This window comes from Lethenteron reissneri, chromosome 21 (genome assembly GCF_015708825.2).
Source record: "Lethenteron reissneri isolate LAM-NWPU_2019-01 chromosome 21, ASM1570882v1, whole genome shotgun sequence".
Classification (NCBI taxonomy): domain Eukaryota; kingdom Metazoa; phylum Chordata; class Hyperoartia; order Petromyzontiformes; family Petromyzontidae; genus Lethenteron; species Lethenteron reissneri.
The window spans coordinates 6,822,678-6,844,591 of NC_083799.1; the positions used below are offsets into that span (position 1 = coordinate 6,822,678).

General features: G+C 39.9%; 1 protein-coding gene across 1 annotated transcript; it reads left to right on the top strand.

The window, feature by feature from the left end:
* Positions 1 to 17: 17 nt before the first annotated feature.
* Positions 18 to 21,680, top strand: LOC133345143 (anion exchange protein 2-like). The gene is made up of 19 exons (XM_061555645.1): positions 18 to 155; positions 824 to 975; positions 8,484 to 8,611; positions 9,669 to 9,852; positions 10,183 to 10,318; positions 10,415 to 10,607; positions 11,187 to 11,310; positions 11,827 to 12,011; positions 12,392 to 12,614; positions 12,942 to 13,154; positions 13,669 to 13,817; positions 14,218 to 14,412; positions 15,146 to 15,370; positions 15,940 to 16,029; positions 16,444 to 16,610; positions 17,512 to 17,765; positions 18,265 to 18,434; positions 18,762 to 18,935; positions 19,689 to 21,680. The coding sequence occupies exons 1-19, from the start codon at positions 94 to 96 to the stop codon at positions 19,767 to 19,769; spliced, it is 3,105 nt and encodes a 1,034-aa protein (XP_061411629.1). The 5' UTR covers positions 18 to 93; the 3' UTR covers positions 19,770 to 21,680.
* Positions 21,681 to 21,914: the final 234 nt, after the last annotated feature.

Below are 21,914 nucleotides of genomic sequence, written 5' to 3' on the forward strand. Positions count from 1 at the left end.
TTGTTTATGCATGCAACCCAGTGACTTGCAGTTGTTGTGTAGTTTAGCATTGGCGAGGAAGATGCGTTCGAGGATGCCGTGCATAGCTCCCCGATGGCTGGCGATGGTGACCCTCCACCTGCAACAACTGGGACTTCGGTGGAAAGTGCCAATGAGTGAGCACCATTACAACTTAACCTCAACTTTGCTATGCTTTACTATACAGTACAAACATCACCATACTAACATCTTTGCCCAATCATTTAAGCATTTATTAACATTTCAAATAAAAATCAAGCAGTCTAAACTTTCATCCGTTATTTGTATCTTAATCTTTTGAGCTTTCTTGGTGTGTGTATATGTGCTTGTATTAAGCGGTGGTGTAGCGGTTAGCGCACTGCGCTATGAACCTGGCGACCCGGGTTCGATTCCCGCTCACGGCTAACACCAGTGACGATTATCTGAACCGGTTCTGGGCCTCCCCTAGGTCGACTCAGCTTTAAATGAGTACCTGGTGCGGTGTGTAAACATAGCCACTGGGGAGACAAAGGCGGTGGGGCGTGGTGCTGGCCACCCACCCCCTCGTGTACTGTTCTGGCCTTCATAGGTGCTCGCTAACAGCACTTGCCCCTACAGTCTGTTAAGGCTATACGAGGGATCTTTATCTTTGTATTTTGTGTGGGTCTGCCCCGTGACCTGCCAGCGGGCGTTCGACACTTCACGTGGCCTCAAGGTGCACTTGGCCTGGCACAAACGTCGTGGTGATGTCACCGCCACTTAGTGGCGAATGGCGGTTGTTGTTGTTGTATTTTGTGTGTGTGTTTGATGCTTGGAATCCCATTAGCACATATGGTACACCGAGCTGCAGTTATGACTTGAGGGAGCGGCGACGCATCGGTAGCATGACAACTGGAAAGGACGATCGCTATGCACATGTCCCCACGGATGAAGTCGAGGCGAGCACACTTGGCAACTACGACCTGGACGACATGAAGAGTAAGTCACCCTAGCCCAGAGCTCAGTTCTTTGTCCCAAGGTGTAAAAACCCTGAATGAAAACTTGTTTTCACGAGTTATTGATCCTAGTCTCTGGCACTCAATCTAGGTATAGCACATAGTGAGCCTCTAACACTCGCTTTTTAAGCCCATGTTTTAAGAGCTAACCCGTTGAGTCAACGGCGCTATTGTGCCGTTGTAATTCAAGATGCCATTATTTAGTACGAATACTTTATTGTATAGAATGACTTGATTGAATAGGATATCCTGGTTAACTTGCAGTCGTAGGTTTTCGAATAAATGCAGGTCATTGGTCTCTGAGTAGGGAACACATTTTTGGATGAATGAGGCTGTACAGAAATAATAATGCAAAGAAAATGTTTGCTCACTTGGATAAAAAAAATCCACTTGTATAAAAATCCCCATAAGTTGTGTTACTGTCAATACAATTTACATAGCTGTAAATGATAACGTTTTACCATAAGCAACATTGAAATATGCACAAATGCAGATGTTAATATGCTAGTACAGGAACATGAATTTGATGCGAATTGTAATATTTGTAATTTCATGTTTTAATGCTGCCCGACCAGAGATGTGGAAATTCCAGCACTGGTTAAGGGCTGCCAGGAAGAGGAAAACACCTCTCCTTGTCCATTGAGTTGGAGAACACTTTGACTTTAATTTCAACGTATAATATAATATTCCTGTAGTTGGAATGCCGATGAATTGATGTCTGTCTTGATTATTTGGTTGTATGTTCAACAATTACAGCTGCATTATAAATCAAACATGGGATTTGCTGCAGGAAAGCAGATGTTGGTGCTGCTCTTGCAACAATACATTTCATTAAAGCATGAACTAATTGCCAGTATTGGTTATATTAGGTGTTTGATGTGGTTAAGTATTGATGAGAACTAGAATTTCATTGCCATCACCATGAGCTGACCCCACATGCAAGGGAATTTTTGTTTTAATGCAACAAAAATTCACCCCCTATAAGCCAAGCTGTTTTTGTTATGTAGGTAGCTCATAGAATATCTAGTTTTTTAATATAAATTCTATCTTTATGCTTTGTGATTGTGTGTTACTAAATTCCAACACCATCATTGTCAGTCATCTTTATAATGCACGAGTCACAATTGACTACCATGCCTTCTTTAATGATTCCCTTTTAGCTGTACCGTTATGTATGTTAAACTTCTTTCGCACCATACGTAGCCAACCATGCTAATCAGGTGTGGGAAAGGACAACTAAAAACAAAAAGCAGTTATAATTTAATGAGTTAGATTTAAAAGAGCATAGCTCCAGTTGCATCCCAATATCGGAAGGATGAACGTTCCAGATGGCCACAGAAGCGCATCTGAAAGCGCGCGATGCAGTGACCATCTTTGTTCGATGGCTAGCTAGAAGTTGCTGCGAGGATGACCAGAGTTCACGTGATGGTTTATGCTTCTTTAAGAAATCAGCAAGGTATTGTTCATTTGCGGCAAGAACTTTGTGCGTAATGAATGCAACCTGATAATGTATTAATTCGGCAACCGGAAGCTAATGCAGCTTGGCGAACACTGGACAGAGATGGTCGAATCTTGCAGTACCCATCACGACACGTGCCAAATAATTCTTTACACGCTGCAGCTTGAAATAATGGTTATCAAGGGTGATTGAGTCTATTTTGAAGTGTGTGCAGACACCAATTTAAACACTTGAAAGAGTTTAGTAGACTATCTGGATTCTGAACAAAATAATTGACAGTGATATCACTGGCAATTTTAATGATACATGTAATCCCTTGTAACTTTAACATTTTCCCCAGTGGACCTATTTGTGTGTGGAAGCCAATTTCTGAATTCTAAAATACAGTAATTTACATTCTTCCAGTAACTTGGCTTTTCATAGGAGTGTCCTCATTAAGCTTTGATGCATGGATAGGCATACATGGATTTCTGGTATTGATGGCAGATATTCACAGAATGGTGGGTAGGGGTTTGTTGGCCCTCAGGGGGAAGCCCTTCACATCCCTAATGAAGGTTAACAGTAAAGTGAATGCACAGCAGACTATGTGCACACGTCTGTCGACAAATAGCAACATTTAGTCCTGTTATATATTTTTTCGGGTCTTTCGGTAAAGCCACCTGATGACGATTGCTTGCGTTGGGATTGAAACGTCCTGATATTTGTATTATTTTTTTCTATCTACGTGGCTTTACCGAAAGACCCAAAGAATATGAATTCCTGCAGTCACGAAAGCTTTAAGTCCTGTTATATAGTTTGGCAATCCATTGCATTTGGATGCTGCCATTTCAATATATTTAGACTTAAAACTTTCGCGACTACAGGAATTCATATTCTTGGTTCTTTCGGTAAAGTCACATAAATGGAAAACAAAAAATCTAATAAAACCCATGACGTTTCGATCACAACACAAGCAGTCTTCTCTCCGCCTGATGAACACCGCTTGTGTTGCGATCAAAACGTTGTGGGTTTTTTGCTTTTATTTAAAAAAAATTTTTTGACATTTACGTGACTTTACCGAAAGAACCAAGAATATGCATTCCAATATACATTTAGAAAACTGGATAATCGAATTTGATAATGCACTTAAAATAAGGCTTCCAGCTGATTGGTAATATTTGCAAAGGAATAGCGCATTTTGAAAATACTTTTCTGTCTACTTGTTTTATCTTGCTCAAATCCTGAACTTTGCCTGTTGCCAAGGTGAGTGTGCCATGAATAAAAGCTTGATACATGTCTGCATGTTTTCCCTACACTGCTCATCTACCATCCCCTCCAATCAAGATGTCAACTTATATATAATAGTAATTAGTTACTTAATTATCCAGGAAAGCCAGACTGGGTCATATTGCTTTTTTGGGAGGGTTCTGCATTGGGCTTTTATTTTCAGATGTATTCGGCCAATAAATGAGTGTTCATACGTGTGGCAAGAAACTGCATCGCCTGGAGAAAACCTACACCCGTAGGGTGGCAACACTGTACAGATGGAAATACATGGCGATTAGTCTTTTCCTGGTGAGCCAGGTTATGGGAACTCGACACCCACAGGAAAGAATTTTCACAACATTTGTGTAATCCACCAAACCTTGGCTCCGCAAATGCTGATGGATTACAGATGTGCAGCAGCACCATATGACTGCATTCACTTGCATGTATTAATATGGTTCCATTCTTATTTTAATGCATGTGCGGCTTGATCAGTCTGTAACGATAGTAAGCTAGGGGCGATGGAAGCATTGCAAACCCTAGTGGTCATGAGGTACACGTCATGGAAAATGGGTTTGATCAATAAAAGCGATGCCCAATGTCCAGACGGGTGGTCCAGGGAGTTAGGATGGCTTGGTAGTTCGTATAGGTCGCTGTGAGTGCAGTTTAGACACATGGAGTATTTTGCAGCAAGAGGTTGTAGGGTTGTTTTGGATGAAAATTGACAAGATTTTTCAGCATTTGGAGCATGGGAGTTGGAAAAACACATTCCAACTCAGAGGCTTGCAGAGATACAATTTCAGGCAAAGGACAGTTAGATTTGGTGATTGAGCTACATTCATGTTTTTCTGATGCGGAGTGGCAGCTGTGGACATGAATATAAGATTATTCATTAAACAAATGAAAAAGCTATTGGGAAATGCTAGAAAAATAGATAAGTAATACAATTATATATTACCAATAAAGAGATTACTACAAACTCTGCTGTGGGGCTTTAAAAATACAATCTATTTTGATTATCAGGATCATTTAAATTTCATCATTCATTTAAGGAGATAAAAGTTGAGTAGAAGACAGCAGTTTTCTTTTGGGAAAGAAAAAGCAACATTGCAATTTCGTTCATTGTTCGGGTGGCACCCGGGTAGTGAGTGGTCCCTCAGGACATGTCTTTGCGTCACCGGCTTTCGGTGCCGTCAGACATGGGAGTGATAGCAGAGGGAGAGGAGACTGCTGATGAGCTAGAGGTCATGGAGTACGGACAAACTAATGCCGGCATTGACACAGATACAAACTCAAACACACATTTAGACACAGGCCAGGATAAAGACCGATACAAGAACATAGGCGGATGCATAGGGACAAGTAAAAACAGCGGCAAGGTTAAACGAAAAGAACGACATGGGTACAAGGAAAATGAAGGGTGTAAACTTGAAAAAGCTGTGAGAGGGACAGAGGAAAGCAACCTGGTTACAATGGTGCCAGAGGGTGACGGTACAAGGGCAGAAGGAAGAACATTTACGCGCCAGGTCGTCGAAGATGGAGATTCAGACAGCGTGTTTGGAGCCATGAATGAAGACTTTGACGAGATTGTCATGGACTTTGAGGTCAATGATCTCTGGGAAGTTTTCAAGGAGTATCTGGGGCCCAATCCATCATGTGAGTGATTACTTGTGATTTTGAGTAATTAACATTTTAAATACATTTGTTTCTATTTGATTATTGATTAAACTCATTAGCCTAAAAATTGTGTAGAGTGTGTAATGTTACGTCTTTTACTTGTATGCTGCTGTTCCTCAGAATTGTGGGTCCAAATAGTGATATAAACTAGTGAACTATTCATTAAGACATTATTTTGTTATGATGGAGGATTTGTTTTTTTCGAAATAATGTATAGCCCTTTGTTAATCCATTGCTAAATGAAGATCTCCCCCATCTGTGTCAATCATAGGGGTTGGTCATTGTCGGTTTGGTTGAGATGTCCCTCGCCTTATGTTAGCCTATTAGCAAGGAATGAAACTGACATCGGTGGGTTCGTAGCACATTGCTTGTACGAACCACTGGACCGCTGCTCCCTCCACTATAAGAAGTGGATTTTATTGTTCAGAATGTTACATGTTAATAATAAGTACAATTTAAAACCTGCAATGTCATTATTTTAAGTAGGCTTTATTCATAAAAACAGCTGGGTTTTGCCAATAGAGACCATGGAAAGGTGTCTAAATAGCAGTGTTTACAATTATTTTAGAGGCCAGAGATGGAAAGGTGTATGTTAGTAAGCAATTGTTTTTTCACATTGCATCTAAAATTCAGGTGAGACATGCCAGACACAACAGTTATGGTTACATTTACTTGAGGGCTACATTGTATGTGTACGAGTTGTGGATATCAATAGCCATGACACTGATGGGCAAATTGCATATTATTCATAAAAACATCCTGTCATTGTTAGATAGCAACCATTTTCTTTTGATTTACACATCAATGTTTTATCTATACATTATACTATACATTAGATAAGCTAACATGAAATATGCATAACTAGTTGTAAAAACAACAATATCAGTAGTTATATTTGTTAGACTTAGACTGAACTCCCTTCATTTAGAGTCTAATTTACTGTAAACTTGTGATGTTTACAGGCATGTTTTGTACGCTCAAATAAGTTTGCTAGTAAACGTAGCAGTTTTACGAACAATGTATTCAAAATAGATGTCTACAGGATAAAGCAGGATAGGGTTGGCTGTGTGTATGTGTTTTAGAGCTCTATAAAAGAGAGATGCGCTATCCAAATTGGTAGAACCTCAAGCAGGAGCTGTAGCAGGTAACTGAAATGTCTGTGGCCTGTGTGTATATGACAATCAGTCAACGGTATGTACAATGTTTCAGTGTGAAAAATTGCATCTGCATTGTTTTTTTATATTGCTATTCTGTAGTAATTACACTGTATTTTTGCAAATTAGCTCCTCTGCTCTCTCCATCAGTATTCACGTCCTGTTTTATTGCATGAACAAATAAAAAAAAATGCATTTTATATATCATTCACCATGTTCTGTCCACTGCTGGATGAACATCTCCCCACTTCATCGCTGTCCCTTATGGTCCCATGTTCCATAATCCACTTTTCTACTATAAATGAGATAATCTCATTGCTCCATCTCCTGGTGATAGTCGTATGGGGGACGTTTTACCTGCGATGGTCCATCACTAATCTCATTGGTCAGCCATCATCCCTTTCAGGGATGTGTTCTGCCAAAGCTTAATCATTAACAGTCAATATGTCTTTATTTTGGGTTTGTTTTCTGCTCCATTTGTTACTATTTAAAGCACACTTTTCAGCATTTGTTCCACTTTCTATGTCAGTGTCCATATTTCAGTTCCATATATCATATCAGGTAACACATATCATCATTGACAAATTTCATTACAGACACTGTTATGTTATTTTAATGATAAAATTCAAAGTTTAGAAAAAATTAACCTGCTCTCACCTTTTTATTTCATTAATGTATTTCCAGTCCACCTTGAATATCTTCTTGTGGTTTCCAGTTCGCTTAAATTATGTTTTGTTGATTGAACTTGTGCATGAATTTATTTCATTTTTTTATTAAGTACAACAATGCACAGCCATCTTTGTTTTTTCAATAATTTATAATAAGTAATTTCCATTGTGATAATAACTGTCTTCAAATCCTGATATGGTTTTACTTTCACAATGTAAGCAACATATCTTTAATTGGAATCGTTTTTCTCCGTGTGTATATCATTGCTGGATTCTTCTGTATTTGTACATCATACAATTTCAATGTAGCGAATCCATTTTGGGTGATTCTTTACGTAGTTATTTTTTTAAGTGTTTAAGTTTGGATGACTACCTTAATTGTATTCTCAAACCTAGTTGATGGTTGGTTTGTGGTGAATGGTAGGTAAAAAAATACACTTTCCTGAACATAGCTTTCTCACCTGGTTGAGCTTCAAATTGTCTGTTATTCCTTCATCTATTGTCTTGGACAATTTGTACGTGTGTGGAAAAAGTAATGAGTGTAATTCTTTAAATAACTTTGGTTATCCTTTTTAATAGAAAAATCATTTGTGTCATTTAAAAGTTTGCGTATTGCATTAATTTAATATGAACAACAAAATCTCAAATGCTCTGCACTGAAATAGTCCAGTGCAGTTTTGTGTCAGGAGCTTATTGTCTGAATCATTGAATGATCATGTGGAATGCTGACCATTAATTCCTGAAAATCTAATTTAAATAGCATGAAGGTTTTGGTAATTCTGAAATTTACTACAGTATGAATTTCATTTGTATACATTGTTTACACAATTACAAAGGACTGGATTATGGCATTTGACATTGACTGACGTGTGAAATATGTAGTGTTAATGATCTTAATCTTTGTTTTTTTTTGGTGAAGTCACGTAGGTAAAAATTTTTTATTAAATAAATCAAAACAAATTAATTTAATCACGACGTTTCAGGCGCAACACAAGCGTCCTTCAGGTGGGGACAACGTAGCGAAAGCACAACCACTTAAGTGTGTCAGACACAAGTGTGTCAGACACACTTAAGCGCTACTTGTGTCAGACACACTTAAGCGTGTGTGCTTTCGCTACGTTGTCCCCACCTGAAGGACACTTGTTGCACCCGAAACGTCGTGATTTAATTTATTTGTTTTCATTTATTTTTTACCTACGTGACTTTACCAAAAAAACCAAAGAGTATGAATCCTTGCAGTCACGAAAGCTTCAAATCTAGTGTTAATGATCTTCCCCCTGTCCTGCAGGCCATCGTTTGGAAGACGTTCCAGGCGTGCGACGCCACCTCGTCAGGAAGTCTGTTCACTCTTCGCGTGGGAAGGGAGTTCATAAGCTGTCAGGACGTAAAAAGCTGCACGACCGCCGTCCCCACGAGGTAACTTTTGCGATAAATGTCCCTTTTGACTCCTGAAGTTAACGTCTAGAATATTTTCTCTCTGACTTACTGCTTTTACTATGTTCAGGGCATGCTTATTAGTTGTCTTCACATTGTTTCCCCTTCATAGATTATTCGATCAAGTTATCAAACTACAACCTTTCGACTATTTTCATTCACAATGTACGAACTATTTTTCAGGATTCGATAGGTATTTTGTATCCAAACACACCCATCATTTGGAGATGCTTACTAAACAGCAGGGAGCAAGCTGGGCGGTGCCCTCTTACATTAGAACGGTATGCCACTAATGTAGTAGGTATCAACAATTTGGAGGACAGATACTATCTTCAATACCAAACTTGTCCTTCAGCTGGTATATACATAGATCTAATATACAGTATACATATTACTATATTATAAATAATTGTGCTCTTATCCAATTACTTTAATATGAAGAAAAAAGGTGTTTCATAAAAATAATTTAGGATAAAAAACATTTTACATTGACAATTTTGAAGTTTTCTGCTTCCATCTATTATTTTCTTGTTTATTTTTCATGATGTTTTTGTGTTCTTATTTGCGGCTTGCTACCTCAATTCCTTGCCAAAAAGCTTTCCACTCGCTGTAAAGCGAGAGGTTTCTCCTGCCGAAGGTTTCCTCGCTCCCAGTTCTGCTACCCTCTCAGTGGCTCTCCTCCCTTCTTCCTGACGCTCCCTGTTCGTCACATTCCTGTAAGTCCTTCTTTTTCTGTTGCTTGAAAATGCATCCTTCCCAATCGATCCCTCAAGATATGCTAACCTTACAGCATGATTTTTATGGTATGATGTGCTTTGAGATAAATTATGGCATCACTTTTTTGTGAGAAATGTTACATTTTAAAGCTGGTAAAATATTGTTAATTTATTACTTATATCAAAGAATATTGTTCGTTTTGAAATGTTTTCTCATGGATTCAGTATTATGACTGGTTTAGGTGGAGTTGATTGTGTTCAAATATAGAATTTTTGCACATTTTGCATGTGTGTGCTGAATATGGTCTTTTGCATTCATGCAGGTGTTTGTGGAGCTGAATGAGCTGGTAATGGACCCGGCACGTCAAGAGCGACAGTGGAAGGAGACCGCACGGTGGATAAAGTTTGAAGAGGACGTGGAAGCTGAGACAGACCGATGGGGCAAGCCACATGTCGCTTCGCTGACGTTCCGTTCGCTGCTTGAACTACGCAAGGCCATTTCACAAGGTAAAAGATCCACTAAAAGCATATTTTATAATGCATTGCTAATCACTGAAAATCAGCCTACCTTCAACAACCATATTTCATGTTTTTTTATACTCTATGTAATGTGTACTGCAGATAATTTATGGCTTAATCAGCGACTTGACCATTGTTTACAAACACACAATCGGTGCCCTCTCTTCTGTTTCCTCAATCACCACTTTTCAAATGTATGTAGCCCCCACCATTCCAACTATTCTCTGACCAGTTAACCTGTGGGAATGCTCATGAACACACGCCCATATCATATAAGAATGATCAAACACTCTCACGTATTTACATGACCTTTTACAGGCACCGTACTTCTTGACCTGGAGCAAAAGACGCTACCCACCATAGCGCACCAGGTGGTGGAACAGCTGATCATCTCGGATCAGATCCGTGAGGAGGACCGTGCGAACGTACTTCGAGCCCTACTGTTGCGGCACAGGTATGTGATAAAGATGGTACTATAAATCTGTGGCCAGGAACGTTTTTGTTGTTTTGTTTTGCCTGAAGCGAGATTGTTTTTTCTGAATTTGCACAGGCATCCAAATGACATGAAGGAGGTGCCAGTGGGTTCCTTTTTACCACGCAACATCTCTGCGACAAGCTTGGGCTCCCTGCTGGCTGGAAGTGGAGGAAATGGAGGGGCAGCAGGGGATCCAGCCTCCAGCCAGCCTCTCGTGGATAATGTGCTAATCGAGATGGGGGAAGCGGGTGACCACGAAACACCAGAGGTGAGAGTATGTAAACATCCAGGCTATTTATTCAAGGACTAGATGTGGAGGCTGCGATAACTTTAATGGTCAAATCTTTATTACAAAAATAAACTGAAGCAACTTTACAAACGAAAGCCCATCTTAGAATTTGATACAAAATACTCGAGTTGGTTATTGTTGAGCTAGATTCCTACAATATGCAATGTTTTTGTACCTTTTGGTTCGCCAAGATTGTAGGGGAACGTACTATTAATAAACCGTTCTCACTCACGACATCACACAATATGCTAATAGTTTTTTATGTAGATGGTAAATTAATACCATTTTGTTAAACCAGGTAAGAACTCATTGACTTGACAAGCTTATTTGGCAATGGCAGGCATGGATCTCTGGTCAAAGTGCTTAAGCTTTCAAAAATGCAAGAGACATAGGTGCTTCTTTGTTTAAATGTTTTTTGTTTAATTCCGGAAAATGTCAGAATTTACACTTAATATGCCTTCATGCCTGTATACACAAAAACATTGGCATATACTGCTCACACAATGAGAATGCAATTATGGAGCCCATTATTTACCCTCCTCACCCACTTCTCTCCAGCATGCCCATTCTCTGACAAGAGACAACTCTCTGACTGGTGACTCCCATCGCATCAAGCCTAAGAAGGAGGGCAAGCTACTTGGGAAGATCCCACAGGGAGCAGAGGCCACCGTGGTGCTTGTCGGTATAAAACCTTCTTGTGGAAGTCTAATGTGGTTGATATTCACTCATTGCTAATAATTATGATGATGGATATTGAAAGAATTGCTTTTATTTTAATTAGTTATTGGAGGCTTATCTGTTAAAGGATTGCCATGCTTAGTTTTGTAGATTCTAAATTGCTGATTATAGCTTTGGTTAATTACATGCAGATAGATTTCCCTGTATATATTTATTTTAAGGCAGTGTTTTTGGTGCATGTATTGGTTCTTTTATTTATGTGTGTGTACCACGGCCGATTGTAGCTTCACCAATTAATGTTTTGATTTCCCAATAATTTTCTTTCCTCAAACATAATGTTCTTAGATTGAAGCAACTTTTGAACTATTGTCATCCAAAATATAGCGTACACTAATTTATGTTGGTGTAAACCTGAAGGCCTATGTTTTGCTAAAGACTGGAAAACATCCATATTTTTGCATACGTTCATTTATTGAAGAAGCTTTATGTGTGACTATACTCATTTGTGTGCTTTTAAAAGGTTGCGTGGATTTTCTGGAGCAGCCGGCGATGGCATTTGTTCGACTCAGTGAGGGCGTGCTACTCGAGTCTGTGCTGGAGGTGCCAGTGCCCGTACGGTTCCTCTTTGTATTGCTGGGCCCCAGCGAGGCTCACATGGACTACCATGAAATTGGACGCTCCATCTCCACACTCATGTCCGACAAGGTGCGTATGTCCCCACACATGCACTGTTTACCTAATCGATCAGTGGTTAATGCAGCCTCTGAGCTCATTTCATTTTGAGTTTCCAAACGTGGTTTATGAAAGAGATTGAAGTTTGTCATATTTAACTCTTATTTTGTAGTACCCATGTGCATTTTATTAATCTTATAACTGTTGAGTGTCAAGATGCACCTGACAAGATGCACATTACCTTTTAAGTTCTTCACATTTTCACTGTGCAACCACTTTATATATCTAAACAAACTTGTATGTGTTTTACAATCGCATCTGTTTGCATTCCCCTTGCTGTCTGCCTATATATGTCTCGCATCATTTCGAGGTGCTTCTTAAATCCAACTTTCCCCACCTCTCTTTCTGGGCAGGATTTCCATGAGGCTGCTTATGTGGCAGACGAGCGCCAAGACCTGCTGAATGCCATGACCGAGTTCCTGGACGTCAGCATCGTGCTGCCTCCCTCGGAGCTCACGGACGATGGCCTACTGCGCTCGGTAGCCGCATTCCAGCGCGACATGCTGCAAAAGCGGCGACAAGAGGATGAGAGCAAGAAGCTGAACATCGTTCCCACCTCAGCTGAGCTAAAACAAAGTGCGTGCTTGCGTTTGTTTTTAAGTTTATATTATTTGTTCCACGGATGATCCATTTAGCCAGTTACCTGGCTATTTTACAAGATACGTCCATGGTGCGTGAGCACAGCAACGGCAAAACAAAGAATGAGCACAGGGTCCCTAAGGAAATGGGCTAGGACTTTGTTTTACAGCCATTGGAAGTGCAATATTTCTGGCCATGCTAATGCAGAGAGTAAACTGAAATTATACCTTCAGGGGTCCACCCGAGCTCCCTCCTAAGTCCTCCATTAAAGTCGTGAGCTCTTATTTCCTGAAATGCAATACTTTACTGTGTTCTTTCCATCAGCGGCTGTGCCCAGCCAGCGGAAAGATGACGATCCAGACGACCCCCTGAGGAGGTCGGGTCGCTTGTTTGGAGGGCTGGTACGGGATGCGCGCCGCCGCTACCCACTCTACCTGAGTGACCTCCGCGATGCCCTCAACCCACAATGCCTTGCCGCTGTCATCTTCATCTACTTTGCCGCACTGTCTCCGGCTATCACCTTTGGGGGCTTGTTGAGTGAGTATGTGGTTTGGAGCTAAGGTTAATGGTTGAAGATACAGTGAGACCTTTCCCAGCCTCTTGGTAAAAGGAGACTCTTTGTTTTGAAAAATACTGCTTGTTAATGTTGAAGCAATTGTTTTGGTGTCTCCTAAATGTATACCCCAAGAGATGGATGCAGCGTAATCAAATTGTGGTTTAAGTGTGGCTTTTTTGTACAATTATTTGTGGTTTAACTAAACCCATCAAACGCATAGCTCAACGAAACCCTTGATATCCCACGAGTGTGACAGCATATTTCCCATACCTCACCTTCCACAATGGATGTCGGCAACCTCGTGCTTACATTCCTGACTCTCCTCGTCACTCAAAATCACTGAAATTGTTATTTTTGTATCGTGCATTTGTTGTTCAGGTTTGTAGGGTTCAGTGTGGTGGGGTGCCCCTGTGTGCTTGTAGACATTATTTGTTTAGAATTATTTTGGTGTTTTTTTCTTTTGCTCATCTGCATTCCGTGTGGTCTTCTCAACAGGTGAAAAGTCCCAAGGCCTGATGGGAGTGTCGGAGCTCATTATCTCCACTTGTCTGCAAGGAATCCTCTTCGCATTGCTAGGCGCCCAACCGCTTCTCATTATTGGCTTCTCAGGGCCCCTACTTGTCTTTGAAGAAGCATTTTTTACTGTAAGTACTCTTGTATGAAGTTCATGTTGAAGAGATGGTGTTTGTGTTTATAATTTTTTTATCGATTTTCTTTTGCTTTGGCTTTCACATCGTGTATCTCCATATATGAAGGGAAGTGTGTTTGGGATCGGGCAAGTGAAGGTGATGGTCTGATAAACAGCATACTTCTATACAATCCACTTGACACAGCTTCTGTCCCACTGTTAGTGGCAATGGGTACATCTAAATGATTGGAAATTTTCTAATTTTGCATATGAGGACCTGTAACCAAAAACGGACTGTTGTGCTGGCTGGCATCTTCTGCACCATTCCATTATCAGTACTCGGTAATTGTCTGAAATATCAGGGGATGTTTAATGTGTTGTGTGTTTCCATGTGGATTTGCATTTCTTCTGTTCAGTTCTGCACATCCCAGGGTGTGGAATATCTGACCGGCCGGGTGTGGATTGGGTTCTGGATGGTCATCATCGTGCTCCTCCTTGTAGCATTTGAAGGCAGTTTCATGGTGCGCTTCATCTCGCGCTTTACACAGGAGATCTTCTCCATACTAATTTCCCTCATCTTCATCTACGAGACCTTCTCCAAGCTTTATAAGGTGCCAATTTACTTTTTCAATGAATTTGTTTCTTTATTACCATAACGTTACCACCATCGCTATACAGTAAGGCTTAACCTCGTAATAGATACCCGCTATTTTAGAAGTCAACAGAGATGGCAGATATGACCCTATAATTGTGAATATGGTATGCAGAACATATGGTCAGTAATTAATTTTTCAAATATATATTATCATTCAAGAACCCAGAATACAAAGTAGATTCCGAAGAGGTGGAAAAACAGCGTGTAAAAAACCCGGAGCGATACACCCTCAAAAATAGGGACCGACTGGGGGCGTCTGGGCTCGCTTGCCCTACCGTGGATAGAGGTAGCGATCGGAAGCAGTATTTATGCGGGAGGGGAAGAATGGTTGAGGGGGGCTAATCCAATATTGTATCAGAACTGTACCACCACCTTATATTTTTTCTGTGCGAGACAAACGGCATTCACGCTTAAAAAAAAAAAAACTTGCCTATATAATTTCGTACCCCATTGTGACACGTTACACTACATTTTTTCCAGCCCCATGGAACAGCAAAATCTTAACAGTTGCTGTAACGCCGGTGACCCCCTTCTGAATACAGTGATTCAGCCACTCAATAATCACAAACTATAGCTGCAAGTACTCGGGCATCGCCCGGTATTGCCTGCTAATATATAAAAATAACACAATTGTTGGAAACATGTCTAGAACAAAATGATTGTGTGTTTTCATGCGTTCGTTTATGTAGGTGTTCCAAGATCACCCCCTGCTTGCTACCTATCCTGTGAGAAGTAACATGACAACTAATTCAGAAACCAGTAACAGTAGCATTGTAAATGGCACAACAGCAGCGACAACAAAAGTGCTGAACCAACCCAACACAGCTCTGCTTTCCCTTCTGCTAATGTCCGGCACCTTCTTCATAGCCTTCTTCCTGCGCAAGTTTAAGAACGGCCGTTTCCTCGGTGGCAAGGTGGGTTTGGCATCTTGGAATGCATTTGAATGTCACTACCTTTTTTGGTATAGCAGGTAAAATATAGTTCTTAAGATTTTTTTTGTGTTTAACCATTCATTGAGATATTCAAGTATATAATGCATTTAAAATGTACATCACCAAAAATCTAGTATTTAATTTATAGATTGGAGTTACAGCTTACATAACATCGAGTTGGTATAATTATTAAATTATCTATTAATTGTTTAGCTGTGATAAGTTGTAGTCTGGGTGTAAAATTTCAGATATCAATTATATGACTTCCTATAAAAATAAATTAAAAGGCTGATACTTGAGAATTAAGTATATACAGAGGTACCATGTATTATACACTTTTGTTTTCTGAACATGTTAATAAAATGCTCTAATTTGTAAATTCATTTTCGTGAGTCTTGGGATTGTGGATATGGTATTTAGCAGCACATGTATAATCTGATAAGAGAAAGATGAATGCGAGTTGACACTCATGTATGCACTGGGAGCATGCTTTGTACATAAAATGTCAAGCAGGAGTGTGAACTGTTTGGTTTGTTTGTCCTTGTGAGCAGGTACGGCGTGTGATCGGGGACTTCGGAGTCCCCATTGCAATCCTGGTGATGGTGCTTGTTGACTTTGGCGTGCCGAACACCTACACGCAGGTCAGCTGGTCACACCACACTGAAAATGCCACCATTCTCAGTGAATAAACATTGGTTTTATGCACAGTACACGCCATCCGAGTTGTTGCGGTTATTTGACCATACTTCATCATTCCAGGTTGTTGGTGGGGGGCTTTTGCTTTGAAGCATAGCAAAATACAACCGTGTATTTTACTGCACTGCTTTGCTGATAACAAATAAATGTTATATAGAGATTTATGAAAGTTGTACTTATAAGGTGCTTCCGAAACAATTGCATCAATGAAAACAGCAGTGGTGACTTTGAGGGAGGTGGGAGGTGGGAATTTTTCAAAATGGTAATGAATTATATTGTGCAAGTCAAATCTACGGTACTTTTCCATCCCCTTGTTAATATTGAAATGATTTTTTTCTACCCTCATGTTTATCTGACAGAAACTTAATGTGCCGGATGGGTTTTCGGTGACTTCTCCAAGCAAGCGCGGATGGGTGATAAATCCCCTAGGAGCAGAAGGAACCTTTCCTGTGTGGATGATGTTTGCATGTGTCGTTCCCGGCATGCTTGTCTTTATCCTCATCTTCATGGAGTCCCAGATCACCACGTGAGTGACAAAGCCAATCTTTGCATTTTTAAATCATTGCAACATAAACGTTCCACATATCACAACTAAAATGAGGAGATGTACTGGTTTGATTTTTAATGCACAACAAAACATTAAACCCTGCTGAAAGTATAACGGTGATATAACTCATTTGTAAATGTTAATGAACATGCAATACTTGTTTCGCATGTATAGGATGGGATTGCATACCTCAGGTGATCATCTTGCTGATTAACAAGTGATTGGAAATTTTTTAATATGGGTTGAATATTAGATGTCAATCTAAGAAATTTGGTTTAAATCAGCATCTGTCTTCTCCAGCAGATGGCAACGTTTTCATATTCTTCGTCTAGTTTTTTGTGAAATATATATTTCTAGTGAAAGTAACACATTACTAATACTTCAAAAGAGTTGAGGCATGCGAATCAGTTTGGGTTCATGTCTACATGGCATCTATGTAATCTGTGTGCACCCATACAGTGAGGGAAAAAAGTATTTGATCCCCTGCTGATTTCGTACGTTTGCCCACTGACAAAGAAATGATCTGTCTATAATTCTAATGGGAGGTTTATTTGAACAGTGAGAGACACAATAACAACAACAAAATCCAGAAAAACGCATGTCAAAAATGTTATAAATTGATTTGCATTTGATGAGGGAAATAAGTATTTGACCCCCTCTCAATCAGAAAGATTTCTGGCTGCCAGGTGTCTTTTATACAGGTAACGAGCTGAGATTAGGAGCACATTCTTAAAGGGAGTGCTCCTAATCTCAGCTTGTTACCTGTATAAAAAAATTATAGACTGATAATTTCTTTGTCAGTGGGCAAATGTACAAAATCAGCAGGGGATCAAATACTTATTTCCCTCACTGTATTTTGTGCCTGCTTTGTGGCTATCAGACTTATTGTGAGCAAGAAGGAGCGCATGCTGTTGAAGGGGTCGGGCTTCCACTTGGACCTGCTGCTTATCGTGGTGATGGGCGCCATCTGCACCATCTTCGGCCTGCCGTGGCTCACGGCCGCGACTGTGCGCTCCGTCACACACGTCAACGCTCTCACCGTTATGAGCAAGGCGACAGCGCCTGGCGATAAGCCTCGCATTGAATGCGTGAAAGAGCAGCGCATCACAGGGCTGCTTGTGGCCGTCATCGTCGGTGCGTGCTTCATCTGCTATTGGGTGTATGCGTGTGCAAGACATTACGCCCGCCTCATCACCAACTAAAATGTGTTCATGCTCTTGTCTAGATAATTGCGTTTATTACTTTGTGGTGTAAATGTTTATATGCTGCAGTGATTAGGTCCATGCATAGCATTAAAGTATGATGAGATGAGCTCCACATCACTGCAGTCTTACTATTTTGAATGGATTCATAGCAGTTGTGTTTGGAATGAGTAAGTCTTCAAATAAGACAACTGTTCACAATGAGTGCACAATAGGAATGTCAGCACCAGTGCAGGAGAAACAATATTGGTTTTGCATTCAGTCCAAAACCACCCTTTTTGTTGCTTGACATAACAAGTGATTGGTAATACTACTTTACCCAGAAATTACAGAACATTAAAATAAATATTTTACATGTATATTTTACAGTTTGTCTTTGCACTTCTCTCTAAAAAATGCTTGCCTTCTTCCCAAATACTCAAACCCACCAGGCCTCTCCATGGTGTTGGGTCAGGTGTTGCGACAGATTCCCATCGCTGTGCTGTTTGGCATCTTCCTTTACATGGGTGTCACGTCCCTCAATGGAATCCAGTTTTACGATCGTCTCATGTTGGTGTTCATGCCTGCCAAATACCATCCGGACACTGCTTATGCCACTAAGGTAGGAACAGCTCAGGTTTATACCCAACCATTATAGATGTATATCATAAGCATGCTCTCACCATTAATGAATGGTCCTGTTATTACCTTGACATTAATTAAAATTCTATTTTGTAGATTGTATATGCTTGCCCGGTTTGGGGGGAGGCCCTTACCCAGCAGTGGATTAAATAAGGGCAGTTCATGTTATCGGCACATGCATCTGTATTTTGAATAATATCAGACTGCAAGTCATCTTTTGGTGTGATTCCAGTCCAAAGTTATATATGCAGTTCATTGTTTGCATTGCTTATCTAAATGACACTTGTGTGCTTTACGTGTCCTGCAGGTGCGCACGCTGCGCATGAACCTGTATACAGGGATCCAATTCGTGTGCCTCGGGGGGCTTTGGGCTGTCATGTCAACAGCCGCTTCTCTCGCCTTCCCTTTCGTGCTCATCCTCACTGTGCCACTGCGACGCTTCTTGCTCTCCCGCATCTTCACTGACCGAGAACTCAAATGTGTAAGTTTCTTTTGCAGACACCAAAACACATAGGTGCACTGCCAGCGAGTAATTATTTTCAGTGCTTAATTTCTCGATGTTTCAGTTTCGATGGTAGACTTGAATATTGAGTTGTATACTATGGTGTGTGCTTGTTGCACAATCAAATCCAGGGTGGTGACATGGTTGTTGCGGAGGTTAACAATTAAAATCTGATTATTACTGCGTGTAATAACTGTAAAAAATACCCTCTGCTTCACAGTGGACGTTAAAATCCCTCATTTGCAAGGGTTAAAATTGACTAAATTTTAAAATGACACTCAAATTACTCAATTGAGATCATGTAGCAGTTATCATCCCCTCGTGGCAGACTAATGCCCTGGGTCAGTTTTGCAAATTAGACTATCCTGGTCTCTTGAGTTCCCACCTGGTTAAATAAATTAAACTTGAAACGATAAACTTTGGTATGGAAACTGAAATTAAGCCTTGATGATATATGCATTGTGAAGGCAGGTAGAGTACATTATTTCTGTGGATATTTGTGGTTGAACAAAGTGTTAACATTTTTTGTATTTTATTCATAAGCCTTTTTGGTGCACTATAAGTAATGGCTCATTTGTATCCCATAATATTCTTATGTGACAAGTGTTTTGAATGTAGTTAAGGAAACTCCAATGAGATTCAATGCACATGTATTGCCAGGATTACGTGTGTTGTTTAATTGTCCTGATTTGTATGTGTATTGCATGCTTTTGTCATGTGTGACGGCTGTAGCTGGATGCCAAGGACGCAGAGCCTACATTTGATGAGGCTGATGGGCAAGATGTGTATGGTGAGGTGCTCATGCCTGTGTAGGCCCAAGAGCCTGTGGCCCTGAAATCTAGCCCTAAATCTGCACACCACTTGAACTCACAAACCAAACACGTCAGCAAACTGGGGCCAATAATGTCTCAACATTACCCACACATTTGTGTGGACATTGGTGAAAGATAATGGGTTATGTTATGGTCTTGCCTCAAGACGTTTTTGCAGGAAGCTGCAGTGGAACAACCTGTCATTCGTGATGAAGGAAACAAAGACAAGGTTACCGATAGCCAAGGGGATGTAAACAATCATGGCACTGTTTTAATAGTTGCACTTGACGTGAATATGTAATGTTTATTATGTGGGATTAGATTTTAAGTGTTTTATTTAGGGTATTTTCTTGCTTACGTTCATTTAAATACCTTTGGGAATCTTTTTACATTGCATAGGTGCCTCTTAAGACATCTTAGCTTTTCGTAAGGTGACGGTTCATTTACCTTATAGATGTTAGAATCGCTAAAGTGATGCAAAATACATCCACATGTACATTTCAAGATAAAGCATTTCACTAAAATGGAAATTGTTAATTGTGGCTCTCGTCTTCAAGCATCAACAACCGTGCCATTCATTTAATTGGAGTACATTGCTTAACTTGTGTATTGGAGATTTATTATTGCTTAATTAAATGTGGCCTTGTAGCAATATTCATCGTGGAGTTGAAGTAAGATACATTCTATTTTTACCTACTCTTTCCGTGATGGATTTTAGTAACGAAATAGATAAAAAAAATGTCCCATTGTTTTCGACCTATCACAGCTTTTTGCGAGATGTGTGGGTTGCTGGGTTTGATTTATTGTCATCGGGCACCCATCAACAGCCAAACTCCTAGAACAACAGTATTGCTTAATTTGAAAGAAATCTTGTTTAAGTTATGGTACCTTGGGAATTATATTTCCTGTTTAATACTTTATTTGGTGATTCAGTCCCCCCCTTTCAGCTGAAACTCCACGTGATGATGGCTCCATTCTATACCAGTCTACCCACTTATAATGCCTCCTTTGCATACAATAATAACTCCTGCATTGTTACAGTAGTTGCAGCTTCAATACTGCTCCAGGGGTCCTTATAACAAAAAAAAATAAGTTATCCCTGCTTGGTTGCCCTGGATAAGCATTTGTCAGCTATTTAATGGATATTGATCTCGTTTACATTGAAAGCCATACTATATGGTATTTCATTATGTGGTATTCCAAAAGTGAGGCCAAACTGTTAAATATGAGCATTTTGAACATTGTGTCCTTTCTACTGTTTTCTCTTTACTGGTCGTTTTGGTAATGAACAACCTTGTAACAGATTTGCTTTAAAAGAGTAATTATGTAGACTTGTGTATTTTTCCAATTACCATTTGACATTAATTTACAGTGGTTCTTAATACTGTCCTTTGTCATCAAATAAGTTTCCCTCGTTTAACAGTTAATCTAATTTGCGTTAAAGCTTTTTATTATGAACTGGAAACGATACCAAACGCTTTAGAATAGATACTTGAATGCCACTGAATCAGTATAAGGTTTCATGTTCTATTTTCATCGAGTAAAATGGAATACTAGATGTGCAACACTGAAAGTAGAAATGTATACATTACGGTGACGTGCGCATCAACATGATTTATGCTGTGTGTGTAGTGTATTTGGTTAATTTGGGTGGGGTGCATTTTGATTTGTATTCTAAGCCTGTCCAAGCGATGGAACAACGTGTAAGCGTGAAATGCTGTACATTACATATTGGAAACTGTTAACATGGAATATTTGGTGGTGGCTAAAAGTACATTTAAAAAAAATTATAACATTGTGGAGATTCATTTTTTACACTTTTACAAAATTACACAAATGCACAATTGTAATGCAGTATTGTAAAGGACCATTTTCATAGTAAACGTTCATTTTATTTACTCTTGGTTATTTCGGTAAAGTCACGTAGATGGAAAAATACAAATAAATTAAAATAATATATCACGACGTTTCGATCGCAACACAAGCGGTCGTCCTTAGGCGGAGAAAATATAATCCGTCAGTGGAACTGCTGAACTAGCGAGAGCAGCTACAACAAGGTTATATTTTTTCCACCTGAGGATAACCGCTTGTGTTACGATCGAAACGTCGTGATTTATTTTATTTTATACCTACGTGACTTTACCGA

Bases quoted from the DNA above. Each gene is read 5' to 3' on its own strand.
- LOC133345143 (XM_061555645.1), top strand. From the start codon at position 94: ATGGCTGGCGATGGTGACCCTCCACCTGCAACAACTGGGACTTCGGTG. The intron at 13,155-13,668 runs GTGAGTATGTGG...TCTTCTCAACAG, and splicing joins CACCTTTGGGGGCTTGTTGA to GTGAAAAGTCCCAAGGCCTG. The intron at 16,030-16,443 runs GTCAGCTGGTCA...TTTATCTGACAG, and splicing joins TGCCGAACACCTACACGCAG to AAACTTAATGTGCCGGATGG.